This window comes from Salmo trutta, chromosome 5 (assembly GCF_901001165.1).
Source record: "Salmo trutta chromosome 5, fSalTru1.1, whole genome shotgun sequence".
NCBI lineage: Eukaryota > Metazoa > Chordata > Actinopteri > Salmoniformes > Salmonidae > Salmo > Salmo trutta.
The window spans coordinates 52176190-52191366 of record NC_042961.1 but is presented as its reverse complement, the minus strand read 5'-3'; the positions used below and the strand labels follow the sequence as shown (position 1 = coordinate 52191366).

At 42.1% G+C, this 15177-nt stretch overlaps 1 protein-coding gene across 7 annotated transcripts in view; it reads left to right on the top strand.

The window, feature by feature from the left end:
* The window catches only part of LOC115194457 (H(+)/Cl(-) exchange transporter 3), a 56875-nt gene that overhangs the window by 37949 nt on the left and 3749 nt on the right, over window positions 1–15177 (top strand). For 4 of the 7 annotated variants that reach the window (XM_029754165.1, XM_029754169.1, XM_029754170.1 and 1 more), the window contains 5 exons: window positions 162–348; window positions 646–863; window positions 1134–1314; window positions 7910–8126; window positions 11865–11940. In XM_029754165.1, the coding sequence (XP_029610025.1) occupies window positions 162–348; window positions 646–863; window positions 1134–1314; window positions 7910–8126; window positions 11865–11940 (879 nt within the window). Of the gene's footprint in view, window positions 1–161; window positions 349–645; window positions 864–1133; window positions 1315–7909; window positions 8127–11864; window positions 11941–12810; window positions 13050–15177 lie in introns of those variants that run through there. The other 3 variants (XM_029754167.1, XM_029754171.1, XM_029754168.1) reach the window with 2 other exon arrangements.

Below are 15177 nucleotides of genomic sequence, written 5' to 3'. Positions count from 1 at the left end.
TATTGGGTATGCATGTCTCTCAGATTGTGGTCTAATCCAAATCTTAGATTGTAGTCTAGACTTTAAGTAATGCTGATCAGGTTTAGGGTTGAGAAATACTGAGCAAAATCAGAATTGGAATTTCAGTTCCGGATAGTTTTTTTTGTGGTTCCTGTCGCCAGGTTCCGGCAGGCCTATTCATCCCCAGTATGGCCATCGGAGCGATCGCCGGGCGGATTGTTGGCATCGCCGTGGAGCAGCTGGCGTACTACCACCACGACTGGTTAGTGTTCAGGGAGTGGTGCGAGGTAGGCACCGACTGCATCACCCCGGGACTCTATGCCATGGTGGGGGCCGCTGCATGTCTGGGTGAGTTACACTGACTGGATGTGGGTGTCTGTAATGTTATGGTCACGTCCGATACTCCTACTCAGTGTTCATTCCCCATTCTTGTGATACATTGTTACATAGACTGTGTTTGTCAATGGATCACAGAAACACGGAGCTGTGTAAAATGTAATCTATCCTGTTGGAGGGCTTTGGTCCTCTCCCATTCAAGCCTTTTGTCTGTAGGTCATTGCTGTATAAAAACAATAGGTTCTCACTTCTCAGTCAACTTACCTGGTAAAATAAAAGGTCAATAATATATATATTCTTTTTTTTCAGGTGGTGTGACGAGGATGACCGTGTCTCTCGTGGTTATTGTGTTTGAGCTGACTGGCGGTCTGGAATACATTGTGCCCCTCATGGCGGCCGTCATGACCAGCAAGTGGGTGGGCGACGCCTTTGGGCGTGAGGGCATCTACGAGTCACACATCCGCCTCAACGGGTATCCTTTCCTGGATGCCAAGTCAGAGTTCACACATACCACGCTGGCGCGGGAGGTGTGTCAAAATCAAATGTTATTTGTCACGTACACAGTTTACAGCATGTATAAAAGGTGCGGTGAAATGCTTGCATGCTAGCTCCATCAACATATCGCGTGTGTGTTAGGAACAAATCTTTATTATGGACAGATTAAATGAATACATTGGCACACTGAATCATTAACAGTTAGATGCAGTACCATTGACATCAATGTATGATTAAGTAAAAAGTTGACTTAAAGGCGTCAGTTAGGTTTCAGCCCTAAACCACTTTCTGTGTGACTTCAGGTGATGCGCCCGCAGCGTAGTGATCCGCCGTTAGCGGTTCTGACGCAGGACGACCTGACGGTGGAGGAACTCCAGGTGATCATCAACGAGACCAGCTACAATGGCTTCCCTGTCATCGTTTCCAAGGAGTCTCAGAGACTGGTGGGCTTTGCCCTGCGCAGGGACATCACCATCGCTATAGGTGAGGAGAAACTGAGACGGCAGGTTGAGGGGGGCACACATGTACTCAATTACATGCTTGCTTACACAAACACACTTATACATACACACACACCTGATCTCGCTCTCTTCTCTCACTCTCTTTCTCTTCTCTTCCTCTCTCTCTATTGTCGAACTGTTTTATAATTTAACGTGTTTATCTTTTTTATGTATTTGTCTACAAGTTTATATATGTTTACAACAAGCAAGGGGAAGATATCAGAATAGGGGCATTGGGGAATAATAACATAGTGTATGGAATACATTTGTACTGTAGTGAAGCCGTCTCTAGAGTAATGCAAGGTCTCTTTCATCATCATGTGAAACGTCAATTTCCATGGAAATGCAGGGATGTGTTTTTCATTTATGTTAAAGGTAATTATGATGCAACTATGATGGTGATACAATATGGATTACAATTATCATCATGAATATTAAGACTATACACACTACATGTTACACACATAGACACTCAACCATGCAAATTGGCAGAGTTATTATTCATTTGGACATCACACATTATAGTCTTACTCTTATACAGACATCGTACACACTCACTATATCACATCCAATATCATACACATCAACCTACTCAGATTTGCTACACACATAATATCTTGTCTCAATTTTCTAACATCTGTGGCATTGGCTCACAGGCAAACAGGCAAGGGAATAAAACAAATATTGCTAGAACCTATTTCTTGTATTCTAAATATCAGACATTTTGAAAGCTCTAATTTTGACCATCATAATACCTCTGATGGCAGTAACTTTACAAGCACTAATTATGGTCAATTTAGACTGAGAATAGTATCTAGTTATGGTAAGGGGTGAAATAAGTATAGCCAGTTATAATTGTAACGGTTTAGCAGATTATAAAAAAAGATCAGTCTTTACATGGCTAAAAGAAAAGGAATATAACATATACTGTTTACAGGAAACTCACTCTACATCCTTAGATGAAGTTGTGTGGAAAAAGGAATGGGGTGGGGAGATAATGTTCTGTCATGAACAGAATCACTCTACAAACTATCATCACCGTGCCCTTAAGGAAATCACAAATATTATGGACACATTAGAAATACTGGATATTTGGAGACTAAAAAACCCTGACCTAGTGAGATATACATGGAGGAGACTTAATCAAGCTAGTCGTCTTGATTGCTTTCTTGTCTCTTTCATCAAAGGTTAAAAAAGGTTTAATAGGAGACAGAATGCGATCGGATCATCATCTAATTGGCATTCACATAACTCTTATAGATTTTCTACGTGGACGGGGATATTGGACATTTTATCAAAGTTTAATGGAGGACAACTTACAGTTGAAGTCGGAAGTTTACATACACCTTAGCCAATTACATTTAAACGCAGTTTTTCACAATTCCTGACATTTAGTCCTAGTAAAAATTGTCTTAGGTCAGTTAGGATCACCAGTTTATTTTAAGAATGTGAAATGTCAGAATAATAGTAGAGAGAATTACTTACATCAGCTTTTATTTCTTTCATCACATTCCCAGTGGGTCAGAAGTTTACATACAATCAATTAGTATTTGGTAGCATTGCCTTTAAATTGTTTAACTTGGGTCAAACATTTTGGGTAGCCTTCCACGAGCTTCCCCCAATAAGTTGGGTGAATTTTGGCCCATTCCTTCTGACAGAGCTGGTGTAACTGAGTCAGGTTTGTAGGCCTCCTTGCTCGCACACACTTTTTCAGTTCTGCCCACAAATTTTCTATAGGACTGAGGTCTTATAGAAGCAACTTTGGAAGTATGCTTGGGGTCATTGTCCATTTGGAAGACCCATTTACGACCAAGCTTTAACTTCCTGACTGATGTCTTGAGATGTTGCTTCAATATATCCAGCAAGTGTCCCCCCTTTTCCTCCGAACATAAGGATGGTCATTATGGCCAAACAGTTCTATTTTTGCTTCATCCGACCAGAGGACATTTCTCCAACAAGTATGATCTTTGTCCCCATGTGCAGTTGCAAACCATAGTCTGGCTTTTTTATGGCGGTTTTGGAGCAGTGGCTTCTTCCTTGCTGAGCGGCCTTTCAGGTTATGTCGATATAGGACTCGTTTTACTGTGGATGTAGATACTTTTATACCTGTTTCCTCCAGCATCTTCACAGGGTCCTTTGCTGTTGTTCTGAGATTGATTTGCACTTTTCGCACCAACGTACGTTCATCTCTAGGAGACAGAACGCGTCTCCTTCCTGAGCGGTATGATGGCTGTGTGGGCCCATGGTGTTTATACTTGCGTATTATTGTTTGTACAGATGAACGTGGTACCTTCAGGCGCTTGGAAATTGCTCCCAAGGATGAATCAGACTTGTGGAGGTCAACAATTTGTTTCCTGAGGTCTTGGCTGATTTCTTTTTATTTTCCCATGATGTCAAGCAAAGAGGCACTGAATTTGAAGGTAGGCCTTGAAATACATCCATTGGTACACCTCCAATTGACTCAAATGATGTCAATTAGCCTATCAGAAGCATCTAAATCTATGACATCGTTTCTGGAATTTTCCAAGCTGTTTAAAGGCACAGTCAACTTAGTGTATGTAAACTTCTGACCCACTGGAATTGTGATACAGTGAGGTAAAAGTGAAATAATCTGTTTGGAAACAATTGTTGGAAAAATTATTTGTCATGCACAAAGTAGATGTCCTAACCGACTTGCCAAAACTATAGTTTGTTAACAAGAAATTTGTGGAGTGGTTGAAAAACAAGTTTTAATGACTCCAACCTAAGTGTATGTACACTTCCGACTTCAACTGTATTTTTAACTAAGACAAAATAATTTATAACTGAATTTTACCAGTATAATATAGGTTCAGCAAATCCCCTTATTGTTTGAGATACCTTTAAATGTACCTTCAGGGGTCATTTAATTCAATATTCATCAATAATAAAAAAGCAGTTTCTAGCTAAAGAGACAAGACTAACAAGGGAAATCCATGAACTAATAGTACAGGTAAATAGCAATAAAAACGATACTACAGAGATACAAAATAAGTTATCGGAAAAACAAAAAGAACTTGAGGAACTTGTTCAAGAACGATCTAATGTAATCTATTACAAAAATAAAGCAAACTGGATGGAATATGGAGAAAAATGCACAAAATTCTTCCTGAATCTCCAATACAGGAACGCTAACAAAAGGAATTTGTAGAAACTCGTTACTGAAGACGTAGTCATCTATGATTCTCCAAATTTATATTTTTAAAGAGGAAGATAATTATTTTAGGCAGATGTTCTCTTTTCCGTCTCATCCTTTCCCACTTAATGAAGATTATTATAAGTAATTCTTTCCAAATAATATAAAAAAAATGTAAATTAACAAATGTACAGAAAGATCAGTGCGAAGGCCAAATTACAGAGGAATAACTTTTTGAGGCTATTAGATCCTTTCAGTCTGGAAAACCCCAGGGCTTGATGGCATACCGGTAGAGGTATATCAAGTATTTTGTGATATACTGAAAGCTCCATTGTTAGATTGTTTTAACTACTCCTATAGAAATGGTAGTCTGTCAAGTACTCAGCAGGAAGGTCTGATTTCTCTATTATTAAAACAAGACCCAGATTGCAAATAGACTGGGTGTTTATATCTAAAATACTGGAGGCCGCTTACACTTCAATGTTGTGATGCAAAAATACTAGCAAAATGCATAGCACTCAGAATTAAAAGGGTTTTACCAGGTATTGTTCATCCTGATCAGACTGATACATTGGAGATAATATACAACAACTACTAGAAGTAATAGAACATCATGAAACATATAAGAAGCCAGGAATGGTATTTTTATAGCGGATTTTGAAAAGGCATTTGATAAAGTAAGACTGGGTTTTATTTATAAATGCCTGGATTTTTTTCAATTTCGGTAATTCTCTTATAAAATGGGTAAAAGTAACGTATAGCAACCCCAGAGAGTTTTGAATTGTCAAGAGGAGTTAAACAAGTGTGTCCGCTATCACCATATCTATTCATTATGGCCATCGAAATGCTAGCTATTAAAATCAGATCCAATAACAACATTAGAGGATTAGAAATCCAAGGCTTAAAAACACAGGTGTCCATGTATGCCGACGACTCAAGTTTTATATTAAGTCCGCAAGCTAGATCCCTGCAATTTCTCATTGAAGATCTAGTCCAGAGAGTACAGAAAAGTTAATTATGATAAGTGTACAATATTACGCATTGGATCCTTAAAAAAATACAGCTTTTACATTACCCTGCAGTTTACCTATAAAATGGGCTGATGGTGAAGTAGACATACTCGATATTCATATCACAAAAGATATAAATAAGCTCTCCACAATGAATTTCAATAGAACACTTGTAAAAATAGACAAGATCCTGCAACCATGGAGAGTTAAATACCTGTCTATTTATGGAAAAAATGCCCTGATTTTTAACTCCTTAGTCATATCTCAGTTTACTCACTTATGTCGCTGCCTACTCCTGATGATTCATTTTTCAAATCATATTAGCAAAAAAGATTTGCTTTATCTGGGACGCTAAACCAGACAAAATAAAACGTGCCTATCTATATAATGAATATGAATTGCGTGGGTTGAGATTATTACATGTAAGAGCACTAAACCTCTCTCTAAAAGCTTCACTCATTCAAAAGTTTTATTTGAACCCTAAATGGTTCTCAAGTAGATTACTAAGAAAAGCTCATCAATATTTTTTATTGCCTTTTTGTCTTTGTGCAGATTGCCATGTCTTATTTTTGATTAATTGAAAATTATACTTTGAAAAAAGTATCTCTCTTTTTCAAACAAGCATTGCAGAGCTGGCTACAATTTCAATTACCCTGAAAAGATGGAACAAATATTATGGCTGAACTGAAATGTGCTGGTTGATAAAATACCTGTATTTATGGGAAAGATGTTTGAAAAGGGTATTTTGTTCTTAAATTATATTAGAATGGTAGAGTTATGTCCTTCATGGAGTTCAGAATTGTATGGAAACGTCTGCTCAATCCAAGAGTACAACCAATTGATTACAGCATTACCCCAAAAATGGAGCAGGCAGGTGGCAGCAGGAGGAGGTAGGGAACTGGTCTGTCTGCCCAATATAAAGGATCAAAACTGGCAGAGGAATAAAAAAATAGCATAAATAGGAAAGTATACCAATTTCATTTGAGGACCAGGATGTTGATAACTGTGCAATACAGATGGTAAAATAGTTGGGAAGAGATTTTTCATGTACCGATTCCATGGTACAGGGTGTATGAGTTGATATATAAAACAACGCAAGATTCAAGACTTCGTGCTTTTTAAAAAAGAAAAAAATGTTGAATATTTGGGGCATAAAATCATCAAAGCTCTGCAGATTTTGTTGTGAGGATACAGAATCAATAGACCATTTATTTTGGTATTGCCCTCAGGTAGCCTGTCTCAGGTTCAGGAATGGCTGAAAATGTATAACATTGATCTAAAATTGACCCTAGAAATAGTACTGTTAGGAGATGTGGAGAGACCAGGTCAGTCAATTACTAATTATCTTAGTAAAAGTATTTATCTTCAACTCGTAATCTGTGGATTATATTCGATTTAGATGGATTGAAATTGTACGTTAAACATCACAGCATAATTGAAAGATATATGTTGCGTAGAAATCCGAAGAGGGTGGCCAGCAGAGATGGGTGGGATGGGCTGAGGGTTGGGATGTGGAATTGGAGACAAGTGGGAGTGGAGTTGCTGTGCGGAGATAGAATGATGGTTAAAGTAAAAAATAAAGTCAATATAAAACTTAATAAATAGTACGTTTGAATGACACTGAGGGGCAGTTTTTTTTACCGCTAATGCCGGTTTGCCTGAGGCTGATGCCGTGCAGGTGTTTGTACACATGCATATACACACTCTCATTCAAATAAACGCATACAAGAACACACACACATACATGTAATAGCGCCAGACATGCACACAAACATATACAGTTGGCATTGCTGTTATGATTTCAGTTGTCCTTGATGTCCTTTTAAAAAATATATAAAATAGAAAAATGTGCATTGTTTGCTGTTTTCTTCTGTCTTTTCCTTTTTTCTCTTTAGTTCATTCTCTTGGTTGTTGGAGCATTGGGGGGTTCTTGGGGGTGGGGAATGGAAGTAATTGTATTTTTTATTTTTCTTCCTGGGGGGACTGTGGGAGGGGTCTTGAATGGTTCAGGGACAGCTATTGGGGAACTGGAGGGATCTTGGAGGGTTCGGGTTCATGTTTTTTGGCCTGGTGGTAGATCGGTCAACATGCCCTTGAGCAGGGCATTGACCCTGGATGCTTCTGTGTGTCGCTCTGAATGTGAATCTGTTGGATGACTGGTATGATGTAGTTGTTGAGTGGCTTCACTGCAAGTATATTGTATGTTTTGAATATTCAATAAATAAAAAGGTTGTGGGGGATGCTCAGACCTGGGTTCAAAACTTCAAATGGTGTTTTATTTTTTATACTTTAGCTGCACTTGACTTAGCTTGCCTGGCTAGCGCGATGGAACCAATGGAATCGTCTCAAAAGTGCAAACCTCGCCCGTCTGGCACTCCTTAGACGCTAATCTTTCTCCCTCCTCCTTTTCACAGAAAACGCACGGCGAAAGCAGGAGGGTATCCTGCTGACCTCGCGGGTCTACTTCACGCAGCACGCCCCCACCCTGCCCGCCGACAGCCCGCGGCCCCTCAAGCTGCGCTCCATCTTGGACATGAGCCCCTTCACCGTCACTGACCACACGCCCATGGAGATAGTGGTGGACATCTTCCGCAAGCTGGGCCTCCGCCAGTGTCTGGTGACACACAACGGGTGAGAGGAAAGGGGCTGGGGGGAGAGGGGGGAAAGGGATAGGGTGGCATGTGAAGAGGGCAGGGGGAGGTGAGGAGGGGAGAGAGGGGAAGAGGCGATTTTAAAAGTGATCTTGGATGAGAACGATGGGGAGGGAATCACAGCCTCAAAATGGGGGAATGTGTTTTGGTAGGGTGGGGGTGAAAGAAGAGGAGGAAGAGAAGGAAGGAACACTGGAGGGAAAGAGTCTTCCTCAGTCCTCCTAACCTCAACTTGAACTAACAAACACCTCAACAGGCAACAGACCGAGTTCCCCCAGCACAAACCCAGCACACACACTCAAGTTCTGTTCCAGTGTACACAGTACTACTTAGAATGAAGCAGTGTATTGGATGTCATCTATTCTAAGTGGTATGCTAGTGTGGATATTGGGATGTAGTAGCATCCCCTCACATCCTTACGGAAAAAGATTGCAGTTAGAGTGAAGTATTGCGTTTTGTGCTGCAAATACTGCGTCTGAAATCATAATTTTTTTTTACTGCAGTAATTTTGCAGTGTGACTGCAGTTACAGTGCAGTACACTGCAGTTATTCTACAATTACTCTGTCCAAAATACCACAGTCGACTGCAGTTACTTCACTTTTACTCTAGTTTCAAAAATGCAATCTTTTTTTGTAAGGGATAGAGTGATGCATGGACACTGGGACTGGAAACCCTGGGGTTATAAACTGTATAACCTTGTAATCTGTGCGCTGCATAGCTTCTCAGCTAAATGCTAGCTGCGCTATGCTAACCAATACAACAACTGATACTGCTTAACAAATAGTTGAATAGTTTTATCCAGTTTCCTCTGGGAAAAAAATATTTGAGAGACTTGTGATGTGTTTAGAAGTTGGTGGTCATCGTCAATTACTGTGGATGAGCTCACTGGTTGAATATGGCACTTCAGAGACACCTGGTGGTTAAAATAGGAATTAAAGGATCATTGGATAAACCCTTGCTCTGTGCGTTGTAACTAAGTAAAAATACTGAAGTAGTTTTTTGGGGTATCTGTACTTTATACTATTTTATATTTTGGAGAACTTTTACTACACTCAATTCCAAAAGACAGGGTTCGTACGTCATGAAAATACTGGAAAAGTTATGGAATTTTAAAATAGTGTTTTCGAGGCCTTAAAGTTTTGGAAAATGATAGAAATGTATTTAACAAATTCTGTTGATGTCATTTATTTAGGCACAGTTTTTAAATATTTTATCAATCAAATAAAAATCAACAGTGATTTAACCGCGCACCGCTACTGCTTGCGAGTAAGGCCATACAAAGTTGATTCATTTAAACGGCACATACAAAAAACGAACGATTCCCTTCGCTATTGTATTAGTTGTGATTCGGTTCAATGCAATGAATTGAAGGTGAATCAAAATATCAAATGTGAATCAAAATAATTTGTGAATCGCAAACAGTAATTTTAGGAAAAAAGGTTAGATGTAGCCTTTCTTTTGGATTATGTGGCTTCAAAACTTGTTTTGTAGATACTTCCAGTTGATTTGGGCATCCAATGTATGGGACATTGCAACTCAATACATGCCAGTCAGCCTGCAAAGTAAACACTTCTAAGATAAATGACTAAATTAAAGGTACATATCCTGAAGAAAATCTGTGGGCTTGGTTCAGCTGAATAAAAAGATTTGTAGCCTACCTTAGCCATTTAATCTTTGATATGTTAAAAGAGTGAATTATTTCAGAAGGCATGAAATGTATTTGGTTGCAATGTATTACATCAAGGGTGGTCAACCATCCTCCAGGAGAGCTAATGGGTGGTCAACCATCCTCCAGGAGAGCTAATGGGTGGTCAACCATCCTCCAGGAGAGCTAATGGGTGGTCAACCATCCTCCAGGAGAGCTAATGGGTGGTCAACCATCCTCCAGGAGAGCTAATGGGTGGTCAACCATCCTCCAGGAGAGCTAATGGGTGGACAGGATTTTATTCCGGTGCCCTTCTAACAAACCACATTTTAGAAATGAGTTGCTCAACTGGACCTTGATAAACTGGCTCTGATGTGTTTGAGCAGGGCTTGATCAAAAGCCTGCACACCCAGTGGCTCTCCAGACTAAGGGTTGACCACGTGTGTTTTATACCGTTGCCTAACAGGTATTCTACTTTGTGCCTTGCACAACGACAGATGGAACATGGGATCAGAGAGCAGCCTCCCAGTGTCAATAGCACATTACGCATACATTTCTTTCTACGTACATGGAAACGCCGCCAACGGTTGGTCCTGGAAATTTGGTTAAAAGTCATGGAGATGTCATGAAATTCCATCTGTCAAAATGTGTTTGAACCCTGTAAAGAGAATATGTATATTTTTTTACTCCCATACATTTTCCCTGACACTCAAAAATACTCATTACATTTCCAATGCAGGTCAGCGATATGGTCCAATTCTCACACCATCAATATAACGACTTGTCATCTCTAATGCCTCTGATCTGGTGGACTCACTAACCACATATTGCTTTTGTAAATGATGAGTTGGAGTGTGCCTCTGGCAGGCCGCAAAATTTGTATTATTATGTTTTTTAAATCATGCATATGGTTTGCTTAATGTAAGGAATTCGATGTATAGCATTTACTTTTACTCAAGTATGACAATTGAGTACTTTTTCCAGCACTGCCCGGCAGTCAGTGTGTAAATATATGTTTAAAGATGACGCCTCATCAGGAGAGGAGAGCACTGAGAGGGAATGAGATTACAGATAACAGCTGTCCTTTTTGTTTTTATACTTTTTTCATTTATCATTTTGTCATTTTATCCTTTTCTATTGTTTGGTTCTCAATTAATTCATCATTCAGTATATCAATACATATAATAGCCAAAACATCAGACATATTTTATGGAATCCTTGGTAATTTGCCTACCACACTTAAGTCTACTAGTCACAAGATTTAGATACCATTACAAATCAATGAGGAAGTTGTTGAAACTTGTATGTATTTATTTTTTAAATGTATTTATTTCACCTTTATTTAACCAGGAAGGCAAGTTGAGAACAAGTTCTCATTTACAATTGCGACCTGGCTAAGATAAAGCAAAGCAGTTCGACACATACAACAACACAGAGTTACACATGGAGTAAACAAACATACAGTCAATATAATACAGTAGAAAAATAAGTCTATATACAATGTGAGCAAATGAGGTGAGGTAAGAGAGGTAAAGGCAAAAAAGGCCATGGTGGCAAAGTAAATACAATATAGCAAGCAAAACACTGGAATGGTAGATTTGTAGTGGAAAAAGGAGCTAAATAAATAAATACAGTAGGGGAAGCGGTAGTTGTTTGAGCTAAATTCTAGATGGGCTATGTACATGTGCAGTGATCTGTGAGCTGCTCTGACAGCTGGTGCTTAAAGCTAGTGAGGGAGATGAGAGAAACTGACACAAAGATGAATGATATGCAACGATAACATTAGTTGGCATCCAACTGACACGCACTTATACACACTCACCATCAGTACAAGTGGTATATTTATGGACAAGTAAAATATATTGTTAATTTAGCTTTTTTTTTTTTTTTTTAGCAATACTATTAGAATATGTTAGGTAGGTTGTGTTATGATTTGCCACTTTATATGTCATTAAGTTGTTTATATACGTTTTTTTGTATACTATGCTTTGTGCTGCTGTCTCTCTCTCTCTGTGTGTGTGTGTGTGTGTGTGACGGGCAGTCTCCTGAGTAACAGGTGTGTGTTTGTACAGGATTGTATTGGGCATCATCACTAAGAAGAATATATTAGCGCATCTGGAGGAGCTCAAGGAACACACGGAGCCCCTGGTGACTAGCCCCCGCCCCCTGTCCCCTCCCATTCCACTGACCCCTTCCCCTCTCCCATTTCCACCTCTTAGGCCCGCCCTCCTAGGAGCGACGCATGTAACTGACAGTTCCCGTTTCCAATAGCAACCCACTCATCTTACTGTGTCTTTTCAACTCACTCATGAATACACTCTTTTTTGTTGTTGAGGAGGGGGTTTGATTTAGTTGGGATGTGTGTATCCACTTTCTCCTCACTGGACACCTACCTACTGTGTGACACTCACTGATCTCCCTATTCATTCACTACTAGTCATTGACAACAGTTAGTAAGATTGCTATTTATTTTTAAAGATCTACTCTATATGAGTGTTATTATGGGTCCTGTAGTGTTGGACTTTGATGGGAACTGTCATTTGAACCTTGATTAGTTAGATATCCATCATTTACTCCACAGCCATTCCGTTCAACAACATCCTACTCGCTATTAGTCCCTTCATCAGTAGTATGGGCTGTTTCATCCGCTATAAGAAATCATTCTAGAATACAGATGTATAAGCATGAATATACTGATTACCTACAGTCATGTAGCCATGCCTGTGTTTTTAGAGCGTGTGTCTCACTCAAACACTTAGAAAACCTTCACATACACACTATTACATCATTTCACTCTAAAAGCTCAAGCAGGGTGCATCCCAAATGGCACCCTATTCCCTATATAGTGTACTACTACTTCAAAGGTAGTGCGCTATAAAGGGAATAGGGTGCTATATTGGACGCATACACAGCTTTACTTCAATGAATTACTGCTTCTTTATGTATACAAAACAATATAAGTTAAACCCCTCCCTCTTCCCTCCCCCCATCCCCCATTGGGTCACGACGGACCAACAGATCGACGACATCTGACCCGACAACGCGTAGCACTTCCGGCGTCGCCTTTACCGAGCAGACCGTTGGTTGATGTTTTTTTCTGGGAGGGGAGATTTAGCATCTAGTGTCCCTCCCACCCTGCCGTAGACCTAATAGAACCACCCTCCTGTAGTGAGAGAGCAAACTCCGTCTATGGTGGTGGAGCGGTGGTAGTAGTGTGTTGGTAGCTAATACCTCCAGTAGTGGTAACTAACTAAGCCAAGCCACACACCACCCCCCCCCCCCCCCCCCCCCCCCCCCCCCCCCCCTCCAACACCCAACCTGATCCTAAACCATACCCACCCACCGCTCCTTCACCCCCCTCTAACCTGATCTCAACCCCCCTGCCTCATCCGGTACCTTCCACCTCAACATTCCTAGTCTGTGTGGTGTTTCATGCCTCCTGTTTCTGCAGCACTAACACCTCCCTCCACTTCCTACAGTACTGAATCTATAGCTCTACCCTGGACTGTAGCTGTGACAGACAGACATACAGCCTCTCCTCTCACCGCTCTCTCTCAGCTCAACTCTCCTCTCACCGTCTGTCTCTCTCAGCTCAACTCTCCTCTCACCGTCTGTCTCTCTCAGCTCAACTCTCCTCTCACCGCTCTCTCTCAGCTCAACTCTCCTCTCACCGTCTGTCTCTCTCAGCTCAACTCTCCTCTCACCGTCTGTCTCTCTCAGCTCAACTCTGCCCTCACCCGTCTGTCTCTCTCTCTCAGCTCAACTCTCCTCTCACCGTCTGTCTCTCTCTCTCAGCTCAACTCTGCCCTCACCCGTCTCTCTCTCAGCTCAACTCTGCCCTCACCCGTCTCTCTCTCAGCTCAACTCTGCCCTCACCCGTCTCTCTCTCAGCTCAACTCTGCCCTCACCCGTCTCTCTCTCAGCTCAACTCTGCCCTCACCCGTCTCTCTCTCAGCTCAGCTCTGCCCTCACCCGTCTGTCTCTCTCTCAGCTCAGCTCTGCCCTCACCGTCTGTCTCTCTCTCAGCTCAGCTCTCCTCTCACCGTCTGTCTCTCTCTCTCTCAGCTCAGCTCTCCTCTCACCGTCTGTCTCTCTCTCTCTCAGCTCAGCTCTGCCCCCACCGTCTGTCTCTCTCTCTCTCAGCTCAGCTCTGCCCCCACCGTCTGTCTCTCTCTCAGCTCAGCTCTGCCCTCACCGTCTGTCTCTCTCTCAGCTCAACTCTGCCTTCACCGTCTGTCTCTCTCTCAGCTCAACTCTGCCTTCACCGTCTGTCTCTCTCTCAGCTCAACTCTGCCCTCACCGTCTGTCTCTCTCTCAGCTCAACTCTGCCCTCACCGTCTGTCTCTCTCTCAGCTCAACTCTGCCCTCACCGTCTGTCTCTCTCTCAGCTCAACTCTGCCCTCACCGTCTGTCTCTCTCTCAGCTCAACTCTGCCCTCACCGTCTGTCTCTCTCTCAGCTCAACTCTGCCCTCACCGTCTGTCTCTCTCTCAGCTCAACTCTGCCCTCACCGTCTGTCTCTCTCTCAGCTCAACTCTGCCCTCACCGTCTGTCTCTCTCTCTCAGCTCAACTCTGCCCTCACCGTCTGTCTCTCTCTCTCAGCTCAACTCTGCCCTCACCGTCTGTCTCTCTCTCTCAGCTCAACTCTGCCCTCACCGTCTGTCTCTCTCTCTCAGCTCAACTCTGCCCTCACCGTCTGTCTCTCTCTCAGCTCAACTCTGCCCTCACCGTCTGTCTCTCTCTCTCAGCTCAACTCTGCCCTCACCGTCTGTCTCTCTCTCTCAGCTCAACTCTGCCCTCACCGTCTGTCTCTCTCTCTCAGCTCAACTCTGCCCTCACCGTCTGTCTCTCTCTCTCAGCTCAACTCTGCCCTCACCGTCTGTCTCTCTCTCTCTCTCAGCTCAACTCTGCCCTCACCGTCTGTCTCTCTCTCTCTCTCAGCTCAACTCTGCCCTCACCGTCTGTCTCTCTCTCTCTCTCAGCTCAACTCTGCCCTCACCGTCTGTCTCTCTCTCTCTCTCAGCTCAACTCTGCCCTCACCGTCTGTCTCTCTCTCTCAGCTCAACTCTGCCCTCACCGTCTGTCTCTCTCTCTCAGCTCAACTCTGCCCTCACCGTCTGTCTCTCTCTCTCAGCTCAACTCTGCCCTCACCGTCTGTCTCTCTCTCTCAGCTCAACTCTGCCCTCACCGTCTGTCTCTCTCTCTCAGCTCAACTCTGCCCTCACCGTCTGTCTCTCTCTCAGCTCAACTCTGCCCTCACCGTCTGTCTCTCTCTCAGCTCAACTCTGCCCTCACCGTCTGTCTCCAGATGTCTCAAGCTTTCGTCATAGCTGAATTCAAGAGCACAAGTCATAACAAAAAGTCAATTCTAGGAATCCATTTTGT